A 23,913-nucleotide genomic window follows, 5' to 3' on the forward strand; every position below is an offset into this window, starting at 1 on the left:
ATGGTCACTTACGTTGCTTCCCAATCTTGGTTATTGTGAACACTGCTGTAATAAACATGGGAGTGCAGATGTCTCTTTGATACACTGATTTCCTTTTGGGTGAATACCTAGCAGTGGGATTGCTGGATCATATGGTACCTCCATTTTTAGTTTTTTGAGCAACCTCCAAACTGTTCTCCATAGTGGTTATACTTATTTACCTTCCCACCAATAGTGTACAAGACTTCTTTTTTCTCCATTTACTTACCAGCATTTGTTATTTGTTATTTCCTGTCTTTTTGTATAAAAGCCATTTTAACCAGAGTGAGATCATATCTCATTATAGTTTGATTTGGATTTCTCTAATGATCAGTTGTGCTGCACACCTTTAAATAAACCTGTTTGCCTCGTGTATGTCTTTTTTTGAGAAATGTCTATTCAGATCCTTTGCCCATTTTTAAAATTGGGTTATCAGATTTTTTCCCTGTAGAGTTGTTTGAGCTCCTTATATATTGTTTTTGTTGTTGTTGTTTGTTTGTTTGTTTTGAGACAGTCTCTCACTCTGTTACCCAGGCTGGAGTGCAGTGGTGTGATCTTGGCTTACTGCAACTTCCGCCTCCTGGGTTTAAGTGATTCTCATGCCTCAGCCACCGAGTAGCAGGGATTACGGGTGTGTGCCACCATACTCAGCTAATTTTTGTATTTTCAGTAGAGATGAGGTTTCACCATGTTGGCCAAGTTGGTCTTGAACTACTGGTCTCAAATGATCCACCTGCCTCAACCTCCCAAAGTGCTGAGATTATAGGCACCCACCACCATGCCTGGCAATTTTTGTGTTTTTAGTAGAGATGGGGTTTCACCATGTTGGCCAGGCTGGTCACAAACACCTGACCTCAGGTGATCCACCCGCCTTGGCCTCCCAAAGTGCTGGGGTTACAGACATGAGCCGCCGCGCCCAGTCATATTGTGGTTATTAATCCCTTGTCAGATGGGTAGTTTGCAAATATTTTCTCAGGAGGAAGAAGAACTTAGTAGGCACTGGATAGTAGAATGTTAAAGTAAATCTACAAAAACTATGAGGATAAAGAAAAGTTTAGATTACAGGATAGGATTTAAGTTAGAGGTGGTGAAGTACTTCTGTGCTGGGAGTCATTTAAGAAATTACTAAAGAATATAAAAGAATTCTTGGTTTTGCAAATTTTTTGAAAACTGGAAAAACAACTCTGGCTTTAATATGGTTTACCTGGACTCTTTTCAGAAAAATAGCAGTGTGTCCTTTGGCCAGGAGCTCACTGAAAAAATACTATTAATGTGGCTTGGCTGACCTCAGTTTTTTCCCAACTCATGCTTTTGAAATGCAAATGGGCAGAATTGGGAAGTCATTTTCAAAAACTAAATTGTTTTAACTAATCCCCTCTTTAAATGGGTAATTTCTTTTCACGTTTTCCTCTGTGTGTGCTTCTGCTTGTTTTAAATAAGCACATTCGTATCTTATTGCTTCTTGAAAATGATGCTACATCTTCTCATTTTTCAGGCATACCCAGATGGAAGTAGCAAAGAAAAGAGAAGAGCAGCAATTGCCCAGGCCTTAGCTGGTGAAGTCAGTGTGGTGCCTCCATCTCGTCTCATGGCATTGCTGGGACAGGTAATTACATTCCTCTAGAGGCCAAGTGTGGTGGCTCACACCTGTCATCCTTACACTTTGAGAGGCTGAGTCAGGAGGATCACTTGAGCCTAGAAGTTTGAGACCAGTCTGGGCAACACTGTGAGACCCTGTCTCTACAAAAAGTAAAAAAGTTAGTGGGATATGATGGTGTGTGCCTGTGGTCTCAGTTACTTGGGAGGCTGAGGTGGGAGGATCACTAGAGCCCAGAAGGTTGAGATTGACAGTGAGCTATGATCATGCCATTGTACTCCAGCTTGGGCAATAGAGTGAGACCCTGCCTCCAAAAAGAAAAATAAACTTAAACAGTGAACTCCTGGTACAATTTCCTAATTTCCCATACATAAACCATGTCTTAGCTGAAGAAATTGTATACCCTAAGAATTGGGGACTACCTACAGAGTTGCTTATACCGATAGCTGCTGTTCCACTCTTCCTCTTTCCTGGGAGAGGCAACATAGATTAGTGGTTAAGAGCATAAGCTCTGGGGTCAGTTAGAATTAGGGTTACCATAGAATTTATCATTCTGTCTGGGATATCATTGAGAGTACGTTGATCACTATGCCAGGACATCAAGTACAAATATTAACTGTCCTGGAAAGGTTGAAACAAATGCCCACCCTAGTTAGAATCCAGGCTCTCTCATTTACCAGCTATATAGTCTTGGCAGATTGCTTTTCTGGTCCCATTTACTCATCGTGGTATTGATGAGTAAGGATTAAGAGAAATAATGTCCATAAGCACTTTATGTATTTCTTGGTACCTTGTAAATAGTAAATGGTAGCTGCTGGTAATGATTTTTTAAAAATTACTAATAGTGGCCGGGTGTGATGGCTCACGCCTGTAATCCAAGCACTTTGGAGGCCAAGGCGGGCAGATCACCTGAGGTCAGGAGTTCGTGATCAGCCTGACCAACATGGTGAAACCCCATCTTAAAAAAAAAAAAAAATTACTAATAGTGTTGCTAGCATTGTTATTATTATAAAGCTACCTAGAGTAACAGGTATTTTATAAACAACAAAGGGCATAAGTAATTAATAGGGACGTTAATAGCCTTTTTGCACTAAATCTGCATTTAGAAAACGACCAAAAAGCTATTTGTTGCAGGCCTGCAGTGATTCTGAGATTCAAAAGTAAGCTGCTTTTTAGTTTTTTTTTTTTTTTTTTTTTTTTTGAGATGGAGTCTTGCTCTGTCACCCGGCTGGAGTGCAGTGGCACAATCTCAACTCGCTGCAACCTCTACCTCTGGGTGCAAGTGATTCTTCTGCCTCAGCCTCCCGAGTAGCTGGGACCTCAGGTGTGTGCTACCACGCCCAGCTAATTTTTGTATTTTTAGTAGAGATGGGTTTCACCATGTTGGCCAGGATGGTCTCGTCTCTTGACCTCGTGATCCACCCGCCTTGGCCTCCTAAAGTGCTGGGATTACAGGCGTGAGCCACCGTGCTCGGCCTGCTTTTTAATTTTTTAATCAAACAGATAGATGATGGGCATAGTTTAAGTAGTACTTCAGGTTACAGTGAAAAATAGTCCCAGGTTCCCTTCTCCACCTCTGATTCTTAACTTTCCTGACCTATTACCTCCATAGCTGAATACCATGTTTCTACTGTTATCAACTGACTTTTTTTTTTTTAGTCTTTAGCAACTCACTTTCTTCAGTGAAAAATGACTATCTCATACCTACTCTCCACAACACAAACTTATTCTTCTTTCAGATTTTCAGTAGAGTTACATTATAACTTTTGGTTCAGTCTTATTCAATGTTTATGTAATTATTTTTACATAGATATTGTTCACATCTAAAAAATAATTACATGTGATGTCTTACATAAATTTTTATTTTTTTTATTGCTTTATTTTTTCTTTTGCCTAGTTTTCTATGCACTTCTACTAGTCCAGCCTGAATCTTTCTAGTAGAATTGTCAAAAGTCCTTTTTTTTCCCCTTGCTGATATCTTTCCTGAGGCCCTGCTCTTTTTGTTCTCATCAGGACTAGTTCTCTTATACTGCTGTATGTACAATTAGGACTTCTCTCATCTTCATAACAGGAATTTTTGGCCTCTCATGTGTTTTGTAGGTCTTATTTATAGATTCCTCATTTTTCTTTCTTTCATAGTTAGACCTCATTTTTTTAAAAATAGAGAACAGGGTCTTGCTGTGTTTCCCAGGCTGGTCTTGAACTCCTTTTCTCAGGCTATCCTGCCTCTGCCTCCCTAAGTGCTGGGATTACAGGTATGAGCCACTGAGCCCAGCCTAGACCTTCATTTTATGGGAGTACTAAGCCGAGTAACTTCCTGAGAAAGGATGCATATGAATACATTTTTGACATGTTACTTGTGTTTGTACTTGTATCTTTCTTTCTCTTTAAATTCTTAAAGTTTTATTTTCCTCCCTGCATTGTCCCCATATTGTTCCTGTTTTTTCCTTTTTCTCTGAGTTCTCCCCTTCCCTGTTTGTTTTGCTGACTATATGTGGGAGTTTTCCTCAGATATTTAGAGATCACTGGCTATTTTTTATATTTAAAAATACTAGACATTAGAGTGAAACACTAAATAACTGGGAAATATATGTCAGGTTGGGTGGTTGGAAGGAGTTTGAGAACTGATAGAATTCATCCTGGGATGATAGGGTCGGGATCTTCATTTGTCATTCTCTGCAGAAATATTCTCTTGGAGTGGTCAGTTTTTCCAGAGAGTAGTTCCTGCCTGGAGAGTAGTTCCTGCCTAAACCATCTCTTGGGAGCTAGAGCTGAGAGGATGCAGGTTGGAATGGAAGATAGAGAAATCTCTCTCTTCAGCATACCAGTGTAAACTGAACCCTCCAGTTTTCATTATGGCTTCTCACCTCACCCTGTTCTCAGCTCTACTGAGATTTCCACAGCACAGGACTTCAACCTTTCCAGAGTATACATCACCTGATTTCTCTTGAGGCTAAGGTGAGGTAGTTGCACAGGGTTGGGAGAAATTGTGGTAGCTAAATGCTCCTCTTACAGACTTTAATATTGCCCCTGTTTTCAGCCCTCGTCGTGCCTTATCCTTGAACGGCATATGATTCCTCCAGTTCCTAAGCCTTTCTGGAGTTTTGCAAGGTAGTTTGGCTTGCTTCTTGTGGCTTCCACTTTTTTGCCTCTTACAATTAGGTTTCAGTTTTTTCTGTTCTTGGTTCCATTAGTCCATTCACTTTTCACCTGATGAAATTTAACTAACATTTTTTCTTGCTGTTCTTTTCTCTCATTCTCTTTGTCTTTTGGGGCATGTACCTTTTTTATTCCTTAATCACCATCACTTTAGTGGATTTTCTAGAGAGAGTGAAAATAAACTCATGTGTTCCACATTTAGTTGGGTTAGATGTGAAGAGCAAGTGAGGTTTTGGTTCTAGGTTTCCCTTTAGTTTCTGGCTTGAGTGACTTGGTAGAAAATATAAGAAGGACAGATTTGTTGGGGGCTGGGGCTGGAAACTAGGAATAGGGCAAATGATCTGTTTTTAGACGTGCTAATTTTGAAGTTCCTGTGGGACATACAAGTGGAAACTTGCAGTATAGGCACTTGGATCTGTGAATCTGGACCTTAACCTAGAGGTTTTGGCTAAAATTATAGATTTGCGAATTGTAGTAGTATTTGAAGCTGTAAATGTAATTACCCAGGGAAAGCATGTAGACTAAGAAAAGTAAAAATTTGGCTGGGTGTGGTGATTCACGCCTGTAATCCCAGCACTTTGGGTTGCCGAGGCAGGTGGATCACCTGAAGTCAGGGGTTTGAGACCAATCTGGCCAGCGTGATAAAACCCTGTCTCTACTAAAAATACAAAAAAAAAAAAAAAAAAAAAAAAAATAGCGGAGTCAGTGGCCTGCTCTTATAATCCCAACTACTCAGGAGGCTGAGGCAGGAGAATTGCTTGAACCTGGGAGGTGGAGGTTGCAGTGAGCTGAGATTGTGTCATTACACTCCAGCCTGACAAGAACAAAACTCTGTCTCCAAAAAAAAAAAAAAAAAAAAGTAAAGTAAAAATTTGAGAAGGAAATCATAAGAAACACTTAAAGTAAACAGAGCAAACAGAGAAAAGAACCTCCAGAGAGATAAAAAGGAAACTCAAGAGTGGATTTAGAGAAGCCAAGAGAGAATTTGAAGAAGAAGAGTGGACATTAAGGTCAAGAGCAACAGAGAACATGATGAGTGTCAGAAAGGAGTCTAGTTTGGCTGTTGGGATATTTGAGATGCACTGCCAGTGGGAAGGTGGGGACAGAGCGATATTGCAGTGAGTTAAGGAATGAATTTAACTGAGAAGTGAAGGTAGTGAATGTAGATGGCTTTTGAACCTTGGTAGTTAAGGCAAGGAGATGAAGGTGGTGAGGAGGACAACAGCAGCTGAAAAAGAACACAGAACAAGACAAGGTGTTTTTTTTGTGCGTGTTTTTTTTTAATATGGAAATGATTAGAAACTGTTAGAGGCCAGTAGAGAGTACAAATTGATTGGAGAGAGGTCCAAGGAGACACAGTTCCCTCTGGTCATTGCAGGAAAACATGACAAGTAAGATTTTGGAAAGAAATAAATTAATATATTTAGAAACATAAATATTTCAACTATAGTAATCTTAGAATTAATTTAAAAGTTTGGAAAGTTGCTAGATACAAAATATCTAAGTTGATTGCACTCCTGTTTATCAGCAACAGCCAGTTAAAAAATTCAGTGGAAAAGTGTTCTGTTTATAGCATAAATATGCGATATAAAACCTAGCACTATATGGGAAATAAATGATTTCCATATTTAAAAAGGCAAAAAAAAATCATTCAAAATTTACAAGAGAAGACTTGATTACTGGTGAAACTGATTTTCTTGGATAATACTTAAATTTGATGTCAGTTCTCAGGTTTGAAACAATTATAATAAAGATTACAATAGGATTAGAACTACTTTATAAAGGAATTTAGCATTCATTTGGAATAATAAACTTGAAAATATCAGGCTGGGTGTGGTGGTTCACGCCTGTAATCCCAGCACTTTGGGAGGCCAAGGCAGGTGGATCATTTGAGGTCAGGAGTTTGAGACCAGCCTGGCCAACATGGCAAAACCTTGTCTCTACTAAAAATACAAAAATTAGCTGGCTGTCATGGTGTGCATCTGTAATCTCAGCTACTCAGGAGGTTGGGGCAGGAGAATTGCTTGAATCCAGGAGGTGGAGGTTGTAGTGAGCTGAGATCACACCACTGCACTCCAGTCTGAGTAACAGAGTGAGGCTCTGTCTCAATTACAAAAAAAAAAAGAAAAAAGAAAAAATGTATTTAGCAAAGAAACTTTGGAAAGGAAGAATGTTGAAAGCATGCTAGGCTTAGAAATATTGCATTTAATAAAGACCCATAATTTGCATCATTTTGGTAGTGGGTACAAGAATATCTGTTGCAACCAGTGCAACAACAGTGCAAAAACCCAATCCTGTTATTTATAATAATTCAATAGATGACTATGAAGAATACCATAAAACCTAGAAATAACAGAAAAATATATTTAATATATGGTATTGGGACACTGAGTTTAGAATTGGTGGGGAGAGGTCAGATCAGGGCCTGCTCTCATTTTATGCAGCATAATTTAAGATAGAAAGTTAGATATTTTGGGCCAGGCAAGGTGGCTCACGCCTGTAATCCCAGCACTTTGGGAGGCCAAGGCAGGCGGATCACAAGGTCAGGAGTTCGAGACCAGCCTGTCCAACATGGTGAAACCCCGTCTCTACTAAAAACTATAAAAATTAGCCTGGCATGGTGGCAGATGCCTGTAATCCCAGCTACTCAGTAGGCCGAGGCAGGAGAATCATTTGAAACTCGGAGGCAGAGGTTGCAGTGAGCTGAGACTGTGCCATTGCATGCCAGCCTGGGTAACAGAGCGAGCCTCCATCTCAAAAAAAGTTAGATATTTTAAGAAAATAGAAAAACAGGCCGGGCGCGGTGGCTCAAGCCTGTAATCCCAGCACTTTGGGAGGCCGAGGCGGGTGGATCACGAGGTCAAGAGATCGAGACCATCCTGGTCAACATGGTGAAACCCCGTCTCTACTAATACAAAAAAATTAGCTGGGCATGGTGGTGCGTGCCTGTAATCCCAGCTACTCAGGAGGCTGAGGCAGGAGAATTGCCTGAACCCAGGAGGCGGAGGTTGTGGTGAGCCGAGATCGCGCCATTGCACTCCAGCCTGGGTAACAAGAGCGAAACTCCGTCTCAAAAAAAAAAAAAAAAAAAAAAAAAAAGAAAAACACTGGGAGATAATATAATCTATCAAACCTATAGTCTTTCCAAACTTAGAGATTAAACACCAAGGAAAATATCAATAGATTTTATCACTTGAGAATGGAACTTAAGATGAAAAGATACCTATAAAGCTATAATCAAGAATAGACATAGTCCCAGCTACTTGAAGTAGCTGAGCCCAGGAGTTCGAGGCTGCGGTGAGTCATCATCATGCCACTGGACTAGAGTGAGAACGCTTCTTTTTTTAAAAAAAAAAAAAAAAGTTGGTAAAAGAATTATTTGCAGCAAACATAGACAACAAATACCTTTAACACATTAAAAGCTCACTAATTGGTAAGAATGGTAAGAGTATGATAGATAAGTGAGCAAATAACATGAGTAAACAGTTAACAAAAGAGGTAATATATCTAGTTAATACAGAGAAAAGTTTAAACTTATTAGAGAACTGACTAAAGTAGGGTATTATATTTCTACTTATTTTTAAATCAGTGGTCCCCAACCTTTTTGGCATCAGAAACTGGTTTTGTGGAAGACAGTTTTTCCACACATGGTGATGGGGGTGTCAGGGTCGTGGGTTTCAGGATGAAACTGTTCCACCTCAGATCATCAGGCATTAGATTCTCATAATAAGTATGCATCCTAGGTCACTTGCATGCGCAGTTCACAATAAGGTTCATGCTCCTATAAGAATCTGATGCTGCACAGATCTGACAGGAGGTGGAGCCCAGACCATAATACTCTGGCTCCCTGGCTGCTTACCTCCTGCTGTACAGCTGGGTTCCTAACAGGCCATGGACCGGTACCGGTCCACAGTTCAGGGGTTGGGGACCTGTTTTAAATGATATCCAAAAATTACTGAGTTTTATTGTTATAACAGAAGGAAAAGGGAATAAACATTGATTGTGGGTTATTATGTGAACATGTGCCTATTATATAGGCTTTACATATATTATTTTGTTTTATCCTCTAGGAATTAGCCTTTTTTTCCTGACTTTTTCAGTTGGCAAAACTGGGAGTCAAAATGACATAGCTGATGAATAATTTAGCCTAGAACCATCTGTCTCCAAAGTTAGTTGTGAACATTGTTGCAACTGCAACATTTTTTGGAAAGCAGCCCTTTTGGAAAGGAGTTTGGCAGTATATATCAAATATATCAAGAACCTTAACCATTCATGTTCTTTTTTGGATTTAGTAATTTCTCTTCCAGGAGTATACCCTAACTGGGGAATATCCCCAAAATAGAAAAAGCCTTATATCCAGAGATGTTTATTGAAGCATTATTTAGGTGATTGAAAAATTGGAAGCAGTGTAAATGTCCACTAATATATTGATTAAGTTAACTGTGAGACATCTGATGGGATATATTTTACCAGCCATTAAAATGATAGCTGTGACTAGTATGATCTATTGATATGTGAAAAGAGGAGAAAATAAAATTTTACATATAATATAATTACAGCTAGGTTAATGAAACACATATGTAGGGGGGAAAAGATTGGAAGGTAGCATATAAAATGTTAATAGTCGGTGTGTTTGAGTGTTAGAACTATGGGAGATTACTGTTTTCCAAATTTTGTTTATAACAAAAGAGCCACACCTGTAAGAAAATAGGTGACTGATAGACTTGTTGGCTCTCAGAGTCCCCGTCCACCCTGAGTTCTTGGACACACAGAGGAGCACAGATTATGTTGTGTTTGGATGGCCAAAAATTATTGGGGTCCTGATGGCTCACAGCTTTTCCTGAACCTCATCTTTTCAGGCTTAGTTTCTGAGCACTCATGACCAGATCTTAAAAGCATCTGAACAGATTGCTATACTTTATTTTTTCCTCATAGGCACTGAAGTGGCAGCAGCATCAGGGATTGCTTCCTCCTGGTATGACCATAGATTTGTTTAGAGGCAAAGCAGCTGTCAAAGATGTGGAAGAAGAAAAGTTTCCTACACAACTGAGCAGGCATATTAAGGTAGGAACCTAAGACAGTCAACCAGTCAGTAATCATTTGTTGAGGACTTGTCATGGGCTCAGCTAGGTCCTATGCCAGGAGCTTGGATACTAGATGGGGAGAACTCCTTCTCTAGCTCTGAGAGTATTCAAGGTTGCTGCAGGTGTCCACTGGGATACCGCTGTGGCCTGGCAGTGGTCCAACTCAGATGTGTAATCTAATGGATGAACATCTAGTTTGACATCTAGCCCATCATCTGCCCTTGCATTTCCTCCCAAGAAACCTGCATTTGGAAGAATGATTAGTTCTTTGGTTAAGTCGGGGACTAACTGTGAACTTTCTGTGTACTTCTCCCGTTCACCATTTTTGCTTTGCCTGCTATGTGTCAGGCGGAGTGCCAGTCAGGGATTACAAAGTGGACTTATGTGATGTTTGAAGAAAATGATTTTATTATCTTATGTATTTTTTAAATCTGAGTTTCCTAGGAAAAAGTTTTCTAGGTAATTCTCAGAACTACAAGTATATTTGCTACTTTAGCATCTCTATATTATAGTTTCTCTGGATTTGTGCTCTAAATTCCTGGATTTTAAACTATTTCATATTCCTCAAATCTTTGACTTTGGCTTAACATTTTGAATTTGCCTTTTCTGGATTATATATTCTAACTTTCAGATAAAGATATTTTTGAGCAGCACCTTCATTTACTCTGCCTGAAACCTTGAGACAAATAGAAATCCATCATTATTATGCTGCTGTGCTAAAATTTTCTGTTATAAACACTTTCCTTTGTTGGCATTTAAAGTGAAATCCACATTAGAGCTTTTCTCTGTTCTTTTTCCAACTAATTTTCTATAGTTTTCATCTGTTACTGGGATTATCATCACTAGCAAATGCTCAGGATGCATATACCAGACAGTATATTAGCTTTAATTAGTTCTAAGTTTGATCAATTATACATTATCACTTGATTATATGAAGGTTGTGAAACACTGATAGAAAGTTTATTTACAAAATAGTATAGGGAAGCATATATTTACTTTGAAAAAATGAGTTTTCCCCCCCTGAGATACACAACAAGAACATATTAGGACATATTGAGTATGAAAGTCATGCTAACAGTGTCTGTTTCTAGCAAAACATTATACTCTGAGCTAACAGGATTATTTATTCTAAGTCTCATGTGCTTTTCTTTGGAAATATCAATCTCACATCAAAAAAACTAGCTTCAACTTAGTGCCCAGATGTAAAACTAGTCAGAGAAAACACATCCACCTGGTCCCTGTGTCCATGTACAGAAATATTCCTCTAATACTCTATAATATGGGCCAGCTATGACTTTATGCTAGAGCAGGGATTCTCAAAAGGTTAAAATAGGAATTGTTTTAAGTATACTAGATAAAAATGCATCTGTTTCATTATTTCATTTGAAACAGTTTGGTCAGAAATCACATGTGGAGTGTGCTCGATTTTCTCCAGATGGTCAGTATTTGGTCACTGGGTCTGTTGATGGATTCATTGAAGTATGGAACTTTACTACTGGAAAAATCAGAAAGGTAAAGTATTTTAAATATATTAACCTTCCTAGTGTGAAAATTACTGACTTTGAATTACTTATCTATGCCCTCACTCTAAGTCAGATTGGTTGAAAAAGGATCTATATGTAATGAACATGTATTATTTTAAAAAACTCATTTAAGGCCAGGCACAGTGGTGCACACCCATAGTCCTAACTACTCAGGAAGCTGAGGCAGGAGGATCACTTAGTTGAAAACCTAGTAGTTCAACCCAGCCTGGACAGCATAGTGAGACCATGTCTCTATAAAAAAAAAATTTTTTTTAATTAACCATGCATGCTTGTGTGCACCTATAGTTTTAGCTGCCTGGGAGGCTGAAGTGGGAGGATCCCTGAAGCCTCAGGAGTTTTAGGTTGCAGTCAGCCATGATTGTGCTACTGCACTCCAGCCTGGGCAATGAGGCTGTCTCCAAAAAAAAAAAAGCTAATTTTAAATTATTTTTAATTAAATTCTAATTTTATTATTAACCAAGGGAGGACCTTTATCATCTATAATTGTTTTATTATCTATTGTTTTTATAAGTAAAAAAATTTTTTTCAGGCCAGGCATGGTGGCTCACACCTGTAATCCCAGCACTTTAGGAGGCTGAGGCAGGTAGATCACCTGAGGTCAGGAGTTCAAGACCAGCCTGGCCAACATGGTGAAACCCCGTCTCTACTAAAAATACCAAAAAAAAAAAAATAGCTAGGTGTGGTGGCAGGCATCTGTAATCCCAGCTACTCAGGAGGCTGAGGCAGGAGAATTGTTTGAACCCGGGAGGCAGAGGTTGCAGTGAGCTGAGATCCTGCCACTGCAGTCCAGCCTGGGCTACAGAGCAAGACGACTCCTCAAGAGAAAGCAAAAAAAATTTTTTTAGGCAGTTTCACTCTTGTTGTCCAGGCTGGAGTGCAGTAGCAGGATCTCGGCTCACTGCAACCTCTGCCTCCCGGGTTCAAACAATTCTGCCTCAGCCTCTGGAGTAGCTGGGATTACAGGCACGCAAAAAAATTTTTTTTCTTTGAGCGGGTTATATGTACAAGTGATACAACATTCAAAAAACAAAAAGTTACTCAAGTAGCATTTTGCTCCTACACTTGTACCTCAGCTAGTCAGTTGCCTTCCTTGGGCCAGCCAGGATTACTAGTTTCTTATGGAACTTTCCTGGAATATCCTGTGTGTGTGTTACTTACATATCTTACTCAAAATTTTTTAATACAGATGATAGCATACTATATACCCTGTTACATTCTTGCTTTTCTCTTTATAGCATATTTTGAAGATTATTGCTGTATTATATTACATTGGATGGATTGAACCATGATGTATTTAACCAGCCATTTTATTTAAGATCATTTCCAGTCTAATCTAATTGTAGTACTAGTTACATTTCTCTTATGAATGAAGTTAAAACATCTTTTTATATGTGAAAAGCCATCAATATTTTTTTTTATTTTGATGAAGCCACTAATATTTCTTATTATGAAGTCTGTTAATATCGTTTGCCCATTTTTCTGTTGAATTGTTCTTTATTGATTTGTAGGAGCTCTTTATATTTTAAGGAAATGAAGTTTTATAATATACATTACAAATATTTTTAAAGTTTGACTTTTATCTTTTGATTTTGCTTATTTTGTTTTACAGACTTAAATATTTCTATATCATCGAATTTATTCATCTTTTCTTCTACAGTTTCTTTTAGTATTTTAATATTTTATGTTTAACTTTTGACCCTGTTAGAATTTGTTTAGGGGAATAAAGTTGGTATAGATCCAACTTAGCTTTTTCCCCAAATGGCTATTTACTAACTTGTATCCACTGATTTAAAATGTTATTTTTGGCTGGGCGCATGGCTCATGCCTGTAATCCCAGCACTTTAGGAGGCTGAAGTGGGTAGATCACTTGACGTCAGGAGTTCAAAGCCAGACTGGCTAACGTGGTGAAACCCTGTCTCTACTAAAAATAAAAAAAATTAGCTGGGTGTGGTGGTGCGCACCTGTAATCCCAGCTACTTGGGAGACTGATGCAGGAGAATTTCTTGAACCCAGGAGGCAGAGGTTGCAGTGAGCCAAGATCATGTTATTGCACTGCAGCCTGGGCAACAGAGCAAGACTGTGTCTCAAAATAAATAAATAAATAAAATAAATAAAATGTAATTTTTATCGTAGAGTATCAAGTTCCACTCTGTGGGTAGTGGATTTATGAGTGATTTTCATTTTCTACTGTATATATTTCTGTATAGTTTGCTTTTATTTTTTAAACCAGGAAGTAGTCTTACTTTATAATTAGAAAAAAATAAGAAAGACACTCTATTTGAACAATAATGGATGATAAAAGAAGCATCACAAATAAATAGATTAGTCAGTAAACTGTTTCAGGAAAGGTAGGTGATGATTTGGAAAAAAATATTAGTTTCTCACATCATACAAAAATAAGTAAATTCAGATTTATTAAAGATGTAAAATATGAAACTAGAGAAATTTTGCCTAGAAAAAATCAGTAAGAAAAAGGTCTAGAGTAGTGTGTTGGTATTTTTTATAATACTAATTTGAATTGTATAAAATTATTTATCTCCAGCAATATCACTAGGAACTAGTTATTTACTAGGAACATGTATGTATGGCACTTCTGTTTACTTTGGGGGTTTAGAGTAGGTATAATCTATTGCCCTGCTTTTTGTGAGTTTCTAGAGACCTGGGGCCTTGGCTTTTGCATTATTTTGATAACTGCTAACCATTGTTTCTTTAGGATCTTAAGTACCAGGCCCAGGATAACTTTATGATGATGGATGATGCTGTCCTCTGCATGTGTTTCAGCAGAGATACAGAAATGTTAGCAACTGGGGCCCAAGATGGAAAAATCAAGGTATGGATTAGTGCCACAACCTCTCATATGTAGACATTTTGAATGTTCTGCTATGGGGTAGTGTCCTACATATAATATTCAGGTAATAATGACTACTGTTTATTGAGCATTAGCTTTATTATAATCACTTTACTTTTTCTTGTGTAATCCTAATAATAACTCTGCCTGGGTGGTCCAGTAACATGTTTAAGGTCACATGCTTGGTAAGTGATAGATCTGGGACTTTAGTTCACATCTGCTTATTCCCTTTCTATTGTACCACCCTTGCTGGCTGTCTAAAAATTAGAATCACTTGGACTTTTTTTTTTAGGAGATGGTCTAATAGCCAGTTTGCTGTGGTTCATATTTAATGCTAGAAGTACATCCTGGGCTACAGAAGATATGGAAATGGTTTCTGCTAAGTGAACTTAGAGTCTCTATTTTTGTTTTAATAATTTACAAGGAAAGAGTTTTAAGTTTCAAAGGATTCAGTTACCATTGTACTACGTGAACCAGACACATCATATTCAGCTATTAGCATGCATTTTTAATGCTGTTTCAGTACATTAGTGAGCATTGCATCTTGCTTGGCTCTGTGGGCTGTAGTAGGACACTTCACAAGTTTTTTTTTAATTCTTTTTTTTTTTTCCAAAAGGTATGGAAGATTCAGAGTGGACAATGTTTAAGGAGATTTGAGAGGGCACACAGTAAGGGTGTCACCTGTCTAAGCTTTTCTAAGGATAGCAGTCAGATCCTTAGTGCTTCTTTTGACCAGACAATTAGGTAAGTAAAAATCCCAAAACTGCTCCCACTTGTTTGATACAATGAGGGCATGGAGGGAGGTACTAGTGATTCCTTATGCTTTTACCATGATGGTATGATATGGAGAGTGAAGGTATGTGAGACCTTATGTCCCCAGAGTAGAATTGACACAGTGCTGTTGTTTTGTCCATTTATCCAGAAGAGAGATTAGAAAGAGGGGGTAGCAGTGATTCATGGTTCTCAGAGCATGATCTTACGGACCCATCTGCATCGTAATCACCTTAGAGTCTGTTATCCTGGGACCCAGCTGAGAGCCATTGATCTCAACCTCTTGTTAATCTGTTTTTTAGAGGTCCATCCCTGAACAGAAGCTTGTGGTATTATTGGCATATTTTCTTCCAGTCTCTTTCTTTGCAAAGCTTTTGTTTCATTGTTTAATATAATGAAAATTATACCGTATACACAATCATATAGCCGTCTTCACTTAATATTATAACTTGAACTTCTGTAATTTATCGAAAATGCATTCAATCATTGGTCACAACCATAAGATACTAAATATTTATTGTTCTTTTCATTTGCTTTCATTTGTGGTAGAATTCATGGTTTGAAATCTGGGAAAACCCTGAAGGAATTTCGTGGCCATTCCTCCTTTGTTAATGAAGCAACATTTACACAAGATGGACATTATATTATTAGTGCATCCTCTGATGGCACTGTTAAGGTTAAGTATTTGCTATTGGTTTATTTTGGGATGTCCACTTCATCTTTTTCCTTTGAGGAGTTTTCAGTAGTGATAATGGGGATGATTGTGGTAGAATAAATTTCTTTAATGGCTATTTTAGCAATAACTGAGGTGAGTCTGAGACAACAGTGTTCTGTGGGTACTTCCCATTGGCTTTGGGACCCCAATCTCAAACCTTTTCAATCCAAACAAACTTTATCATGAGTAGGAAAAGAGGAAGGGTGAGGAGTCCTAAACTTAAGCCATCCCCCATTCACAGATACACATGGTGGTTAAATCTGTTTTGTCATAGGTATGGTCCACCTGCTAACAGTGAAATTGACGAAAGGCTCAGTGGCCTAATAAATAGATCTCTTTTTTGTTGCACAGCCTCACTGCACTCCTGGCCTCCAAATTTAGGGCCTTCCTAGTAGCATTTATAGAGGAATAGGAGAAGTGAGTAAAACTAAGCCTTCTCCTGGATACTTATTTAATAAGTTATTTGCTGAAACTAATGGATCTTTAGTACCTTTAAAGATTTAGTTATTTGAAGAGAAGGTCTCATTCCTAGAAAAGATAGGAGAAACCCAAATAGAAAATTATTAGAGATCTTTGAGACACTCTTACTTATGTTCTGGACCTAATCTTTTTAAGTTGCCTTATATGAGTGAGTACTTTGTGGCAGAGGATCTAGACATTTTAACAAAACATTTTAACACAAATATCTAGACATTTTAGATACATATTTAAGTATCTAAAATTCAGACAGCCAGGTGTGGTGGCGTACACGTGTAGTCCTAGCTACTTAGGAGGCTGTGGTGAAAGGATCACTTGAACCCAGGAGTTCGAGGCTGCATTGAGCAATTATTGCACCACTGTATGTTAGCCTGGGCAACAGAGCAAGAACCTGTCTCAGTCAGTCAATCAATAAATGTATGTATATATGTATGTATGCATAGATGCATGTCAGACCAATCTCTGACATTGCTTGTTCATGGTTGAAAATTGAAGTGGAAACCTGAAGGCAGGAGCTGTAATGCTTCCTCGGGATGGATGGGAAACCACACAGAGCTCTTAGTACTTTAGTTGTGGGATTTGCTCTCATGCTATGCCTATGGGCCTCACAACTTGTAAATGCCATTTGGAGATGGCTTGTCTAGGCTTCTTTATTTGTGGTCTTTCCCTCTTAGTTCTGCAGTGAGTGAGGCAAAAGATGTCACTGACCTTTTGAATGGAAAACACTGGAAGCCTTAGCATTCTTAATTCCTGAAATGTTCATTTTCTTCTTCTAAGCAATGGGGCTTCAGAGGAGATTAGGGTAGGCAATAACAGTGTTGACACTACGGCAACTATTTTCTCTTATTTATGGGTCTTTATTAGACATCTGCTTTGTGCTAAGCTCTGTGGAAGGCACAGAGGAAACACAGCAGAGTCCATGCATTAGAGATTTTGTACCTGATGAATGGAATGGTATCTGGACAATGCTATTTCATGTTTGGTTCATCCCTTCTCTAAGCACATCTCAAGATTTCTGTGCTACCTGATTTAACCCCTTCAGTTCATAAGAGCTCAGAAGGGCAAGGTGAAAAGATAGACTGGGAAAGTAATACAAGTGGCCAAGAGTAGCTTCCACTTCATAGATCCTTATGTGTGTATGTGCTAATGTTGTGACTTCCATTCAGTCATTGTCAGTATAAATGGTGCATTGGAATCATTTGTAGCTTTTTAAAAAATGCCTGTGCCTCACCCTAGACCTACCAAATCAAAATCTCAGGATAGAGTCTCAAGCTAAAAAGCCTCTATTTGAACCAGGCTCAGTGGCATCTGCCTGTAGTCCCAGCTACTCAGGAGGCTGAAGTGAGAGGATCGTTTGAACCCAGGAATTTAACGCCAGTGGGGGCAATAGGGCAATATAGTGAAACCCTCATCTCTTAAAAAGAAAAAAAGCCCTGTTTTTGTTTTGTTCTATTTGTATTTTAAGTATTTTAAATAGCAACAAGGTCTCACTATATTGCGCAGGCTGGTCTTGAACTCCTGGTCTTAAGTGATCCACCTGCCTTGGCTTCCTAAAGTGCTGAAATTATAAGCGTGAGCCACTGTGCCTGGCCCCCTGTTTGGTTTTGATGTCCAGACAAGGGTAGCTTTCTGGTTGTTTCTTACAGTAGCAGTGTTGACACGCAACTAAGTTTAAAGAGAGAGCTCTATTGGCTAAGGTAATATATATGAGCAAAGATCATAGATTTTTAAAAGTTTTTAAAATTTAGTTTGTAACTTGTTTTTGCCAGTTAATCAACAAATACATGATGAATGCTTACTCTATACAGTTGGTCCTATGTATCTGGAACATGGATTCAACCAACCACAAATTGAAAATATTTGGGGAAAAGAAAATTACACAAAGTTCTAAAAAGCAAAACTTGAATCTGCCCCATGCCAAGTACTACACTGAATCCATGCAAAGGAAGGGGTGTGTAGGCATTGTATTAGGTATTATAAGTAATCTAGAGATGATTTAAAGCATGCAGGAGGATGTACATAGGTTATATGCAAATACTACATCATTTTATATATGGGACTTGAGTATCCTTGGATTTTGGTATCTAAAGGGGATCCTGGAACCAATTCCCACAGATACCGAGGGACCACTATATATGGCAGTGCTTGGATATTTGATTGGACCTAAAATCAAGTAAGAAACTGTTTTCCTCTGAGTCATTTCTACTCTTTCTTAGTAACCTATTCATGTTTTAAACCCTAAAACTTTAGAAATTTTCTTGCAGTTGATTGGACTGGAAACTTTAGAAATTTTAATACCTTAAAATAACTTAAAATTTTTTTTGTGGTAGATCTGGAATATGAAGACCACAGAATGTTCAAATACCTTTAAATCCCTGGGCAGCACTGCAGGGACAGACATTACCGTCAACAGTGTGATCCTACTTCCTAAAAACCCTGAGCACTTTGTGGTGTGCAACAGATCAAACACGGTGGTCATCATGAACATGCAGGGGCAGGTGAGTGCTCAGAAAGTACATTTGCACAGGACCTGTGGGACATTCCCAAATCAGGACATCCTGGTCCAGGCTCGCCCTCCCAATAACCAAATTTGGGTTCACTTCTCTGTAAACCTTATAAGCCATATTCATTTTTCAGATTTATTTATAGCTCTGTAAAACATTTCTGCTATTTCAAAAGTGATCTCCTTTCCCCTGGGTGTTTGTATATTATGCTTTTTCATCCTTTGGATAAATGAAGCTCCTGTCCATCTTTAAGCCTCCTTCAGAAGCTCACTGAAGATTTTAAGATAACAATCTTAGTCTGACTTAAGGGGATGCAGTGTAGCAGACTACCAAAAAACTCAGGACATCTCCTAGCTACCACAGTCTAAAGTGGAACAGTAATAGGAGAAGGGAAGCACTGTCCTCATTGTATTTTTAATCAGAACACCTGCAAGGTTCCTAAGGAATCTCACTTTTGTGGACTGTGAGGTAGCACTGGGGGTGTCTAGAGAAGCATCAAGTTTGAGGACTCAAGCCCTGGGTATGTATGCTAGTGCTACTGGATTATTGGCCTGGACACTTAGGGATCTTACTGAGCATAGTGAAGAACCAGGGGCTGGTGTGTAGTATCTCTTTCCATTCTTTGTGTTCTATAACTGATGGAGCAGTAGTTCAGAACCCATAGCTGAGATGGCTCATCTGCAGTATCTTTTGGGCTGCTGCATATGGCCACTGCATAATAGCTACAGCTGCCCAGTACATCTGCTAAGCACACTACTTCATAGTTCTGTGCTTGACTTTTTAAAAGACTTTATTTGAAAAAATAATTTTAGATTCACATAGAAGTTGTAAAATAGTATGGAAGAGTTCCTATGTGTCCCTCTCTCAAATTCTTCTAGTGATAACGTCTTATATAGCCATAGTACAATGATCAGAACTAGGAAATTGACATTGGTACAGTTATTAACTCTATTACAGATCATATTTAGATTTCACCAGTTTTTACATGGTTCTTCTATCAGTTCTTACATGCATTTTTTTTTTTAAGGTAGGGGTATAATCATTTTGTAAAGTTTCATTGCATGTATAGAGTCATATAACCATCATTATAGTCAAGATACAGAACTGTTTTATCATTCCCAAAGAAACTCTCATGCTACATCTTTATAGTCACATCCTCCCCATACCCTTAGCCCCTGGCAACTACTGATCAGTTTCTATTGTTATAATTTGTTGTTTTTTAAAAAATAGACTAGAGTGCTTTTAGATTCACAGCAAAATTGAGCAGAAAATATGGAGGGTTCCCATATTTCCTTTGTCCCTTCCATGGGCACAGCCCTCCCCACTATTAATATCTTGTGCCAGAGTGGTATGTTTGTTACAACTGATGAACCTGCATTTGCTACATCATTAACACACAAAGGCCATAGTTTACATTAGGGTTCACTCTTGGTGTTGTATGTTCTGTAGGTTTGGACAAATGTATAATGGCAGGTGTCTACCATTAGAGAATTGTACAGAGTAGTTTCATTTCCCAGAAATTCTCTGTGCCCTTGCTATTCTTCCCTCCCTCCCACTTATCTTTTTACTGTCTCCATAGTTTTGCCTTTTCTAGGAAGTTATGTAGTTGGAAACATAAAGTATGTAACTTTTTCATTTTGGCTTCTTAATAATATGCATTTTTCTCCTTGTTTTTTCATGGTTTGATAGCTTTTTTTTTTAAGTGCTAAATAACATTTATTTATCCACTGATCTACTGAAGGACATCTTGGTTGCTTCCAAGTTTTGGCAATTATGAGTAAAGCTGCTATAAACATCCATGTGCAGATTTTTGTATGAATATGTTTTCTATTCCTTTCAATAAATGCTGAGTAGTATGATTGTTGGATTGTATGGTAAAGTTTGTTTAGTTGTAAGAAACTTATCAAACTGTTGCAAAGTGGCTGTATCATTTTGGATTCCCACCCTTGGTGAATGAGAGTTCCTGTTACTCCACATCCTCACTAGCATTGGGTGTGGTCAGTGTTCTGGATTTCAGCCATTCTAATAAGTATAGTGGTATCTCATTTAATTTGTATTTCCCTAATGAAATGTGGAACATCTTTTCATGTGCTCATTTGCCATCTCTGTACTTCTGGTGAGGTGTCTGTTTATGGTATTTGACCCATTTTTCAATTGGGTTGTTTTCTTACTGTTGAGTTTTAAGAGTTCTTTGTATATTTTGGATAATAGTTCTTTATTTTCTCCCAGTCTATGGCTTGTCTTCTCTCTCTCTTTTTTTTTTTTTTTTTTTTTGAGGCAGGGTCTTGCTCCATTTCCTAGGCTGGAGTGCAGTGGCATGATCATAGCTCACTGTATCCTTGAGCTCCTGGGATCAATAAATCCTCCTGCCTCAGCCTTCTAAGTGGCTGGGACTACAGGCATGTGCCACCATGCCCGACTATTTTTTTCTATTTTTAAATTTTTTAAATTTTTTGTAGAAATGGGGTCTTGCTGTATTGCTGAGGCTGGTCTCAAACTCCTGGTCTCAGGGGATCCTCTTGCTTTAGCCTCCCAAAGTGGTGGGATTACAGGCATGAGCCACTGCATCTGGCCTCATTTCCTTTTTTTTTTTTTTTTGGAAACGGAGTCTCATTCTGTTGTCCAGGCTAGAGTGCAATGGCGAGATCTTGGCTCACTGCAACCTCTGCCTCCCAAGTTCAAGCGATTATCCTGCCTCAGCCTCCTGAGTAGCTAGGATTACAGGTACGTGCCACCATGCCCGGCTAATTTTTGTATTTTTAGTAGAGACGGGGTTTCACCATGTTAGTCAGACTGGTCTCGAACTCCTGACCTTGTGATCTACCTGCCTCGGCCTCCCAAAGTGCTGGGATTACCGGTGGGAGCCACCATGCCTGGCCCAGCCTCAGTTTCTTGACAGTGGCTTTTACAGAGCAGAAAATTTTAATTTTAATGAAATCTAGCTTATCAGTTCTTTCATGGATCATGTCTTTGGAGTTGTATCTAAAAAGTCATTATCAAACTCAAGATAATCTAGATTTTCTTTTTTGTTACCCTCTAAGAGTTTTATATACAGTTTTGAGTTTTACATTTAGCTCTGTGATCCATTTTGAGTTAATTTTTGTGAAGAATGTAAGGTCTTTATTGTATCTAGATTCATTATCTTGCATATAAGTGTCCAGTTATGGCATCCCTTGTTGAAAAGACTGTCTTTATTATATTGCTTTTACTTCTTTGTCAAAAATCAGTTGAGTGTATTTCTGGGCTTTCTATTCTGTTCCATGGATCTGTTTCTTTGTTGTTTTGCCAGTACCACACTGTCTTGATTACTGTAGCTTTGTAGTAAATTTTGAAGTTGGGTATTGTGAGCCCTCCAACTTTGTCCTTCTCTTTCAATATTGAGTTTGCTACACTTGAGAATTCGGTTGTCAATATCCACAAAATAATTTGTTGAGATTTTGATTGGGATTGTGTGAAATCCATAGAGTAAGTTGGGAAGAACTGACATCTTTACCATATTGAGTCTTCCTGTTCATGAACATAGACTATCTCTCTGTTTAGTTCTTTGATATCCTTCATCAGAGTTTTGTAATTTTCCTCATTTAAATCTTGTATGTAGTTTGTTAGATTTATACCTAAGTATTTTCATTTGGGGGTGTGCTAATGTAAATGGTATGTTTTAAATTTCAAGTTAATTAATTCCAAGACTTAACGCTTGGCAACCACTGATCCGTTTTCCAGTATTATAATTTTGTCATTTTGAAAGTGGTATAGAAATGGAAGCATATGGTATGTAAACGTTTAACCTTTTCAGATTGGTTTCTCTCCAACTTGATTTACGATGATTTTAATGTGTCAATATAGCAAGAAAAGTCTTAGAGACAGAGTGTCATCTTGCATGGGGAAAGCTTCTCATTCTGTTAGAGGAAACTGGGGAGCAGACTTCCAGAAAGCTTTGAGAACTACTGGTGTATTGATTTAGAAATTGTTGTATGAGCTGGGAGCGGTGGCTTCAAGCCTGTAATCCTAGCACTTTGGGATGTTCAGGTGGGTGGATCATGAGGACAGGAGTTTGAGACCAGTCTGACCAACATGGTGAAACCCTGTCTCTACTAAAAATAGAAAAATTAGCCAGGCATGGTAGTGGGCGCCTGTGATCCCACCTACTCGGGAGGCTGAGGTAGGAGAATCACTTGAACCCGGGAGGTGGAGGTTGCAGTGAGGTGAGACCGTGCCATTGCACTCCAGCCTAGGCGACAGAGTGAGACTCCATCTCAAAAAAAAAAAAAGAAAAGAAAAGAAAAGAAATTGTTGTATGTATGGCAGTGAAATTTGCTTAAGGGTATTATATCTCTTTAGGTCATGATTGGTGACTTGGGATGTATGAATTCTAGATTTTTGTCTGCCACTTAGTTTAGATTGCTTATCTATTGAATATTTTCCAGGCAAGGGAGTTAGCACGTGATGAACAGGATTGGAGATTTAATTACAAATGATAGTAAACCAAAGTGCAAAATAACAATGTAAAAATGTCAGTTTAAAATGCTTCATGTGCTTGAGCTGCTACTAATCCTGATGTTTTTGTCTTGGGGTGTGGTGTGATCTAGATTGTCAGAAGCTTCAGTTCTGGTAAAAGAGAAGGTGGGGACTTTGTTTGCTGTGCCCTCTCTCCCCGTGGCGAATGGATCTACTGTGTAGGGGAGGACTTTGTGCTCTACTGTTTCAGTACAGTCACTGGCAAACTGGAGAGAACTTTGACAGTGAGTATTATTTACTAAGTTCATCTAAAGAAATATGGTAAGATGTGTGTCTTTCTGAACTCTAAAGTATGTACCTTTTCCAGACTGTTATCAATGTGACCCTCCGTATAAAAAAAAAGTTATCTTTTAAAACATTTAGCTCCCATGTTAAATTCAAGAAATAAAATTAATGCCAGGTGCTGTGATGATCCCCAGATTTCAGTGACTTAACACTATAAAAGTTTTTATTTATTTATTTTTTTGAGATGGATTCTTACTCTCACCCAGGCTGGAGTGCAGTGGTGTCATCTTGGCTCACTACAACCTCCGCCTCCTGGGTTCAAGTGATTCTCCTGCCTCAGCCTCCCAAGTAACTGGGATTACAGGCATGTGCCAGCACTCCTGGCTAATTTTTTGTATCTTTAGTGGAGATGGGGTTTCACCATGTTGGCCAGGCTAGTCTTGAACCCCTGACCTC

At 38.5% G+C, this 23,913-nt stretch overlaps 1 protein-coding gene across 2 annotated transcripts in view; it reads left to right on the forward strand.

Annotated features, from left to right (window-relative positions):
• The window catches only part of SMU1 (SMU1 DNA replication regulator and spliceosomal factor), a 32,488-nt gene that overhangs the window by 7,889 nt on the left and 686 nt on the right, over positions 1–23,913 (forward strand). The window contains exons 4-11 of one of the 2 annotated variants that reach the window (XM_012454600.2): positions 1,514–1,624; positions 9,710–9,838; positions 11,251–11,370; positions 14,116–14,232; positions 14,867–14,994; positions 15,571–15,697; positions 18,544–18,711; positions 23,304–23,456. In XM_012454600.2, coding sequence (XP_012310023.1) covers positions 1,514–1,624; positions 9,710–9,838; positions 11,251–11,370; positions 14,116–14,232; positions 14,867–14,994; positions 15,571–15,697; positions 18,544–18,711; positions 23,304–23,456 — 1,053 coding nt within the window. The remainder of the gene's footprint in view (positions 1–1,513; positions 1,625–9,709; positions 9,839–11,250; positions 11,371–14,115; positions 14,233–14,866; positions 14,995–15,570; positions 15,698–18,543; positions 18,712–23,303; positions 23,457–23,913) is intronic. The other variant, XM_021672849.2, reaches the window with a different exon arrangement.

Source organism: Aotus nancymaae, unplaced genomic scaffold, assembly GCF_030222135.1.
Source record: "Aotus nancymaae isolate 86718 unplaced genomic scaffold, 86718_ANA_hifiasm-v0.15.2.pri h1tg000003l, whole genome shotgun sequence".
In the NCBI taxonomy this organism is placed as follows: Eukaryota; Metazoa; Chordata; class Mammalia; order Primates; family Aotidae; genus Aotus; species Aotus nancymaae.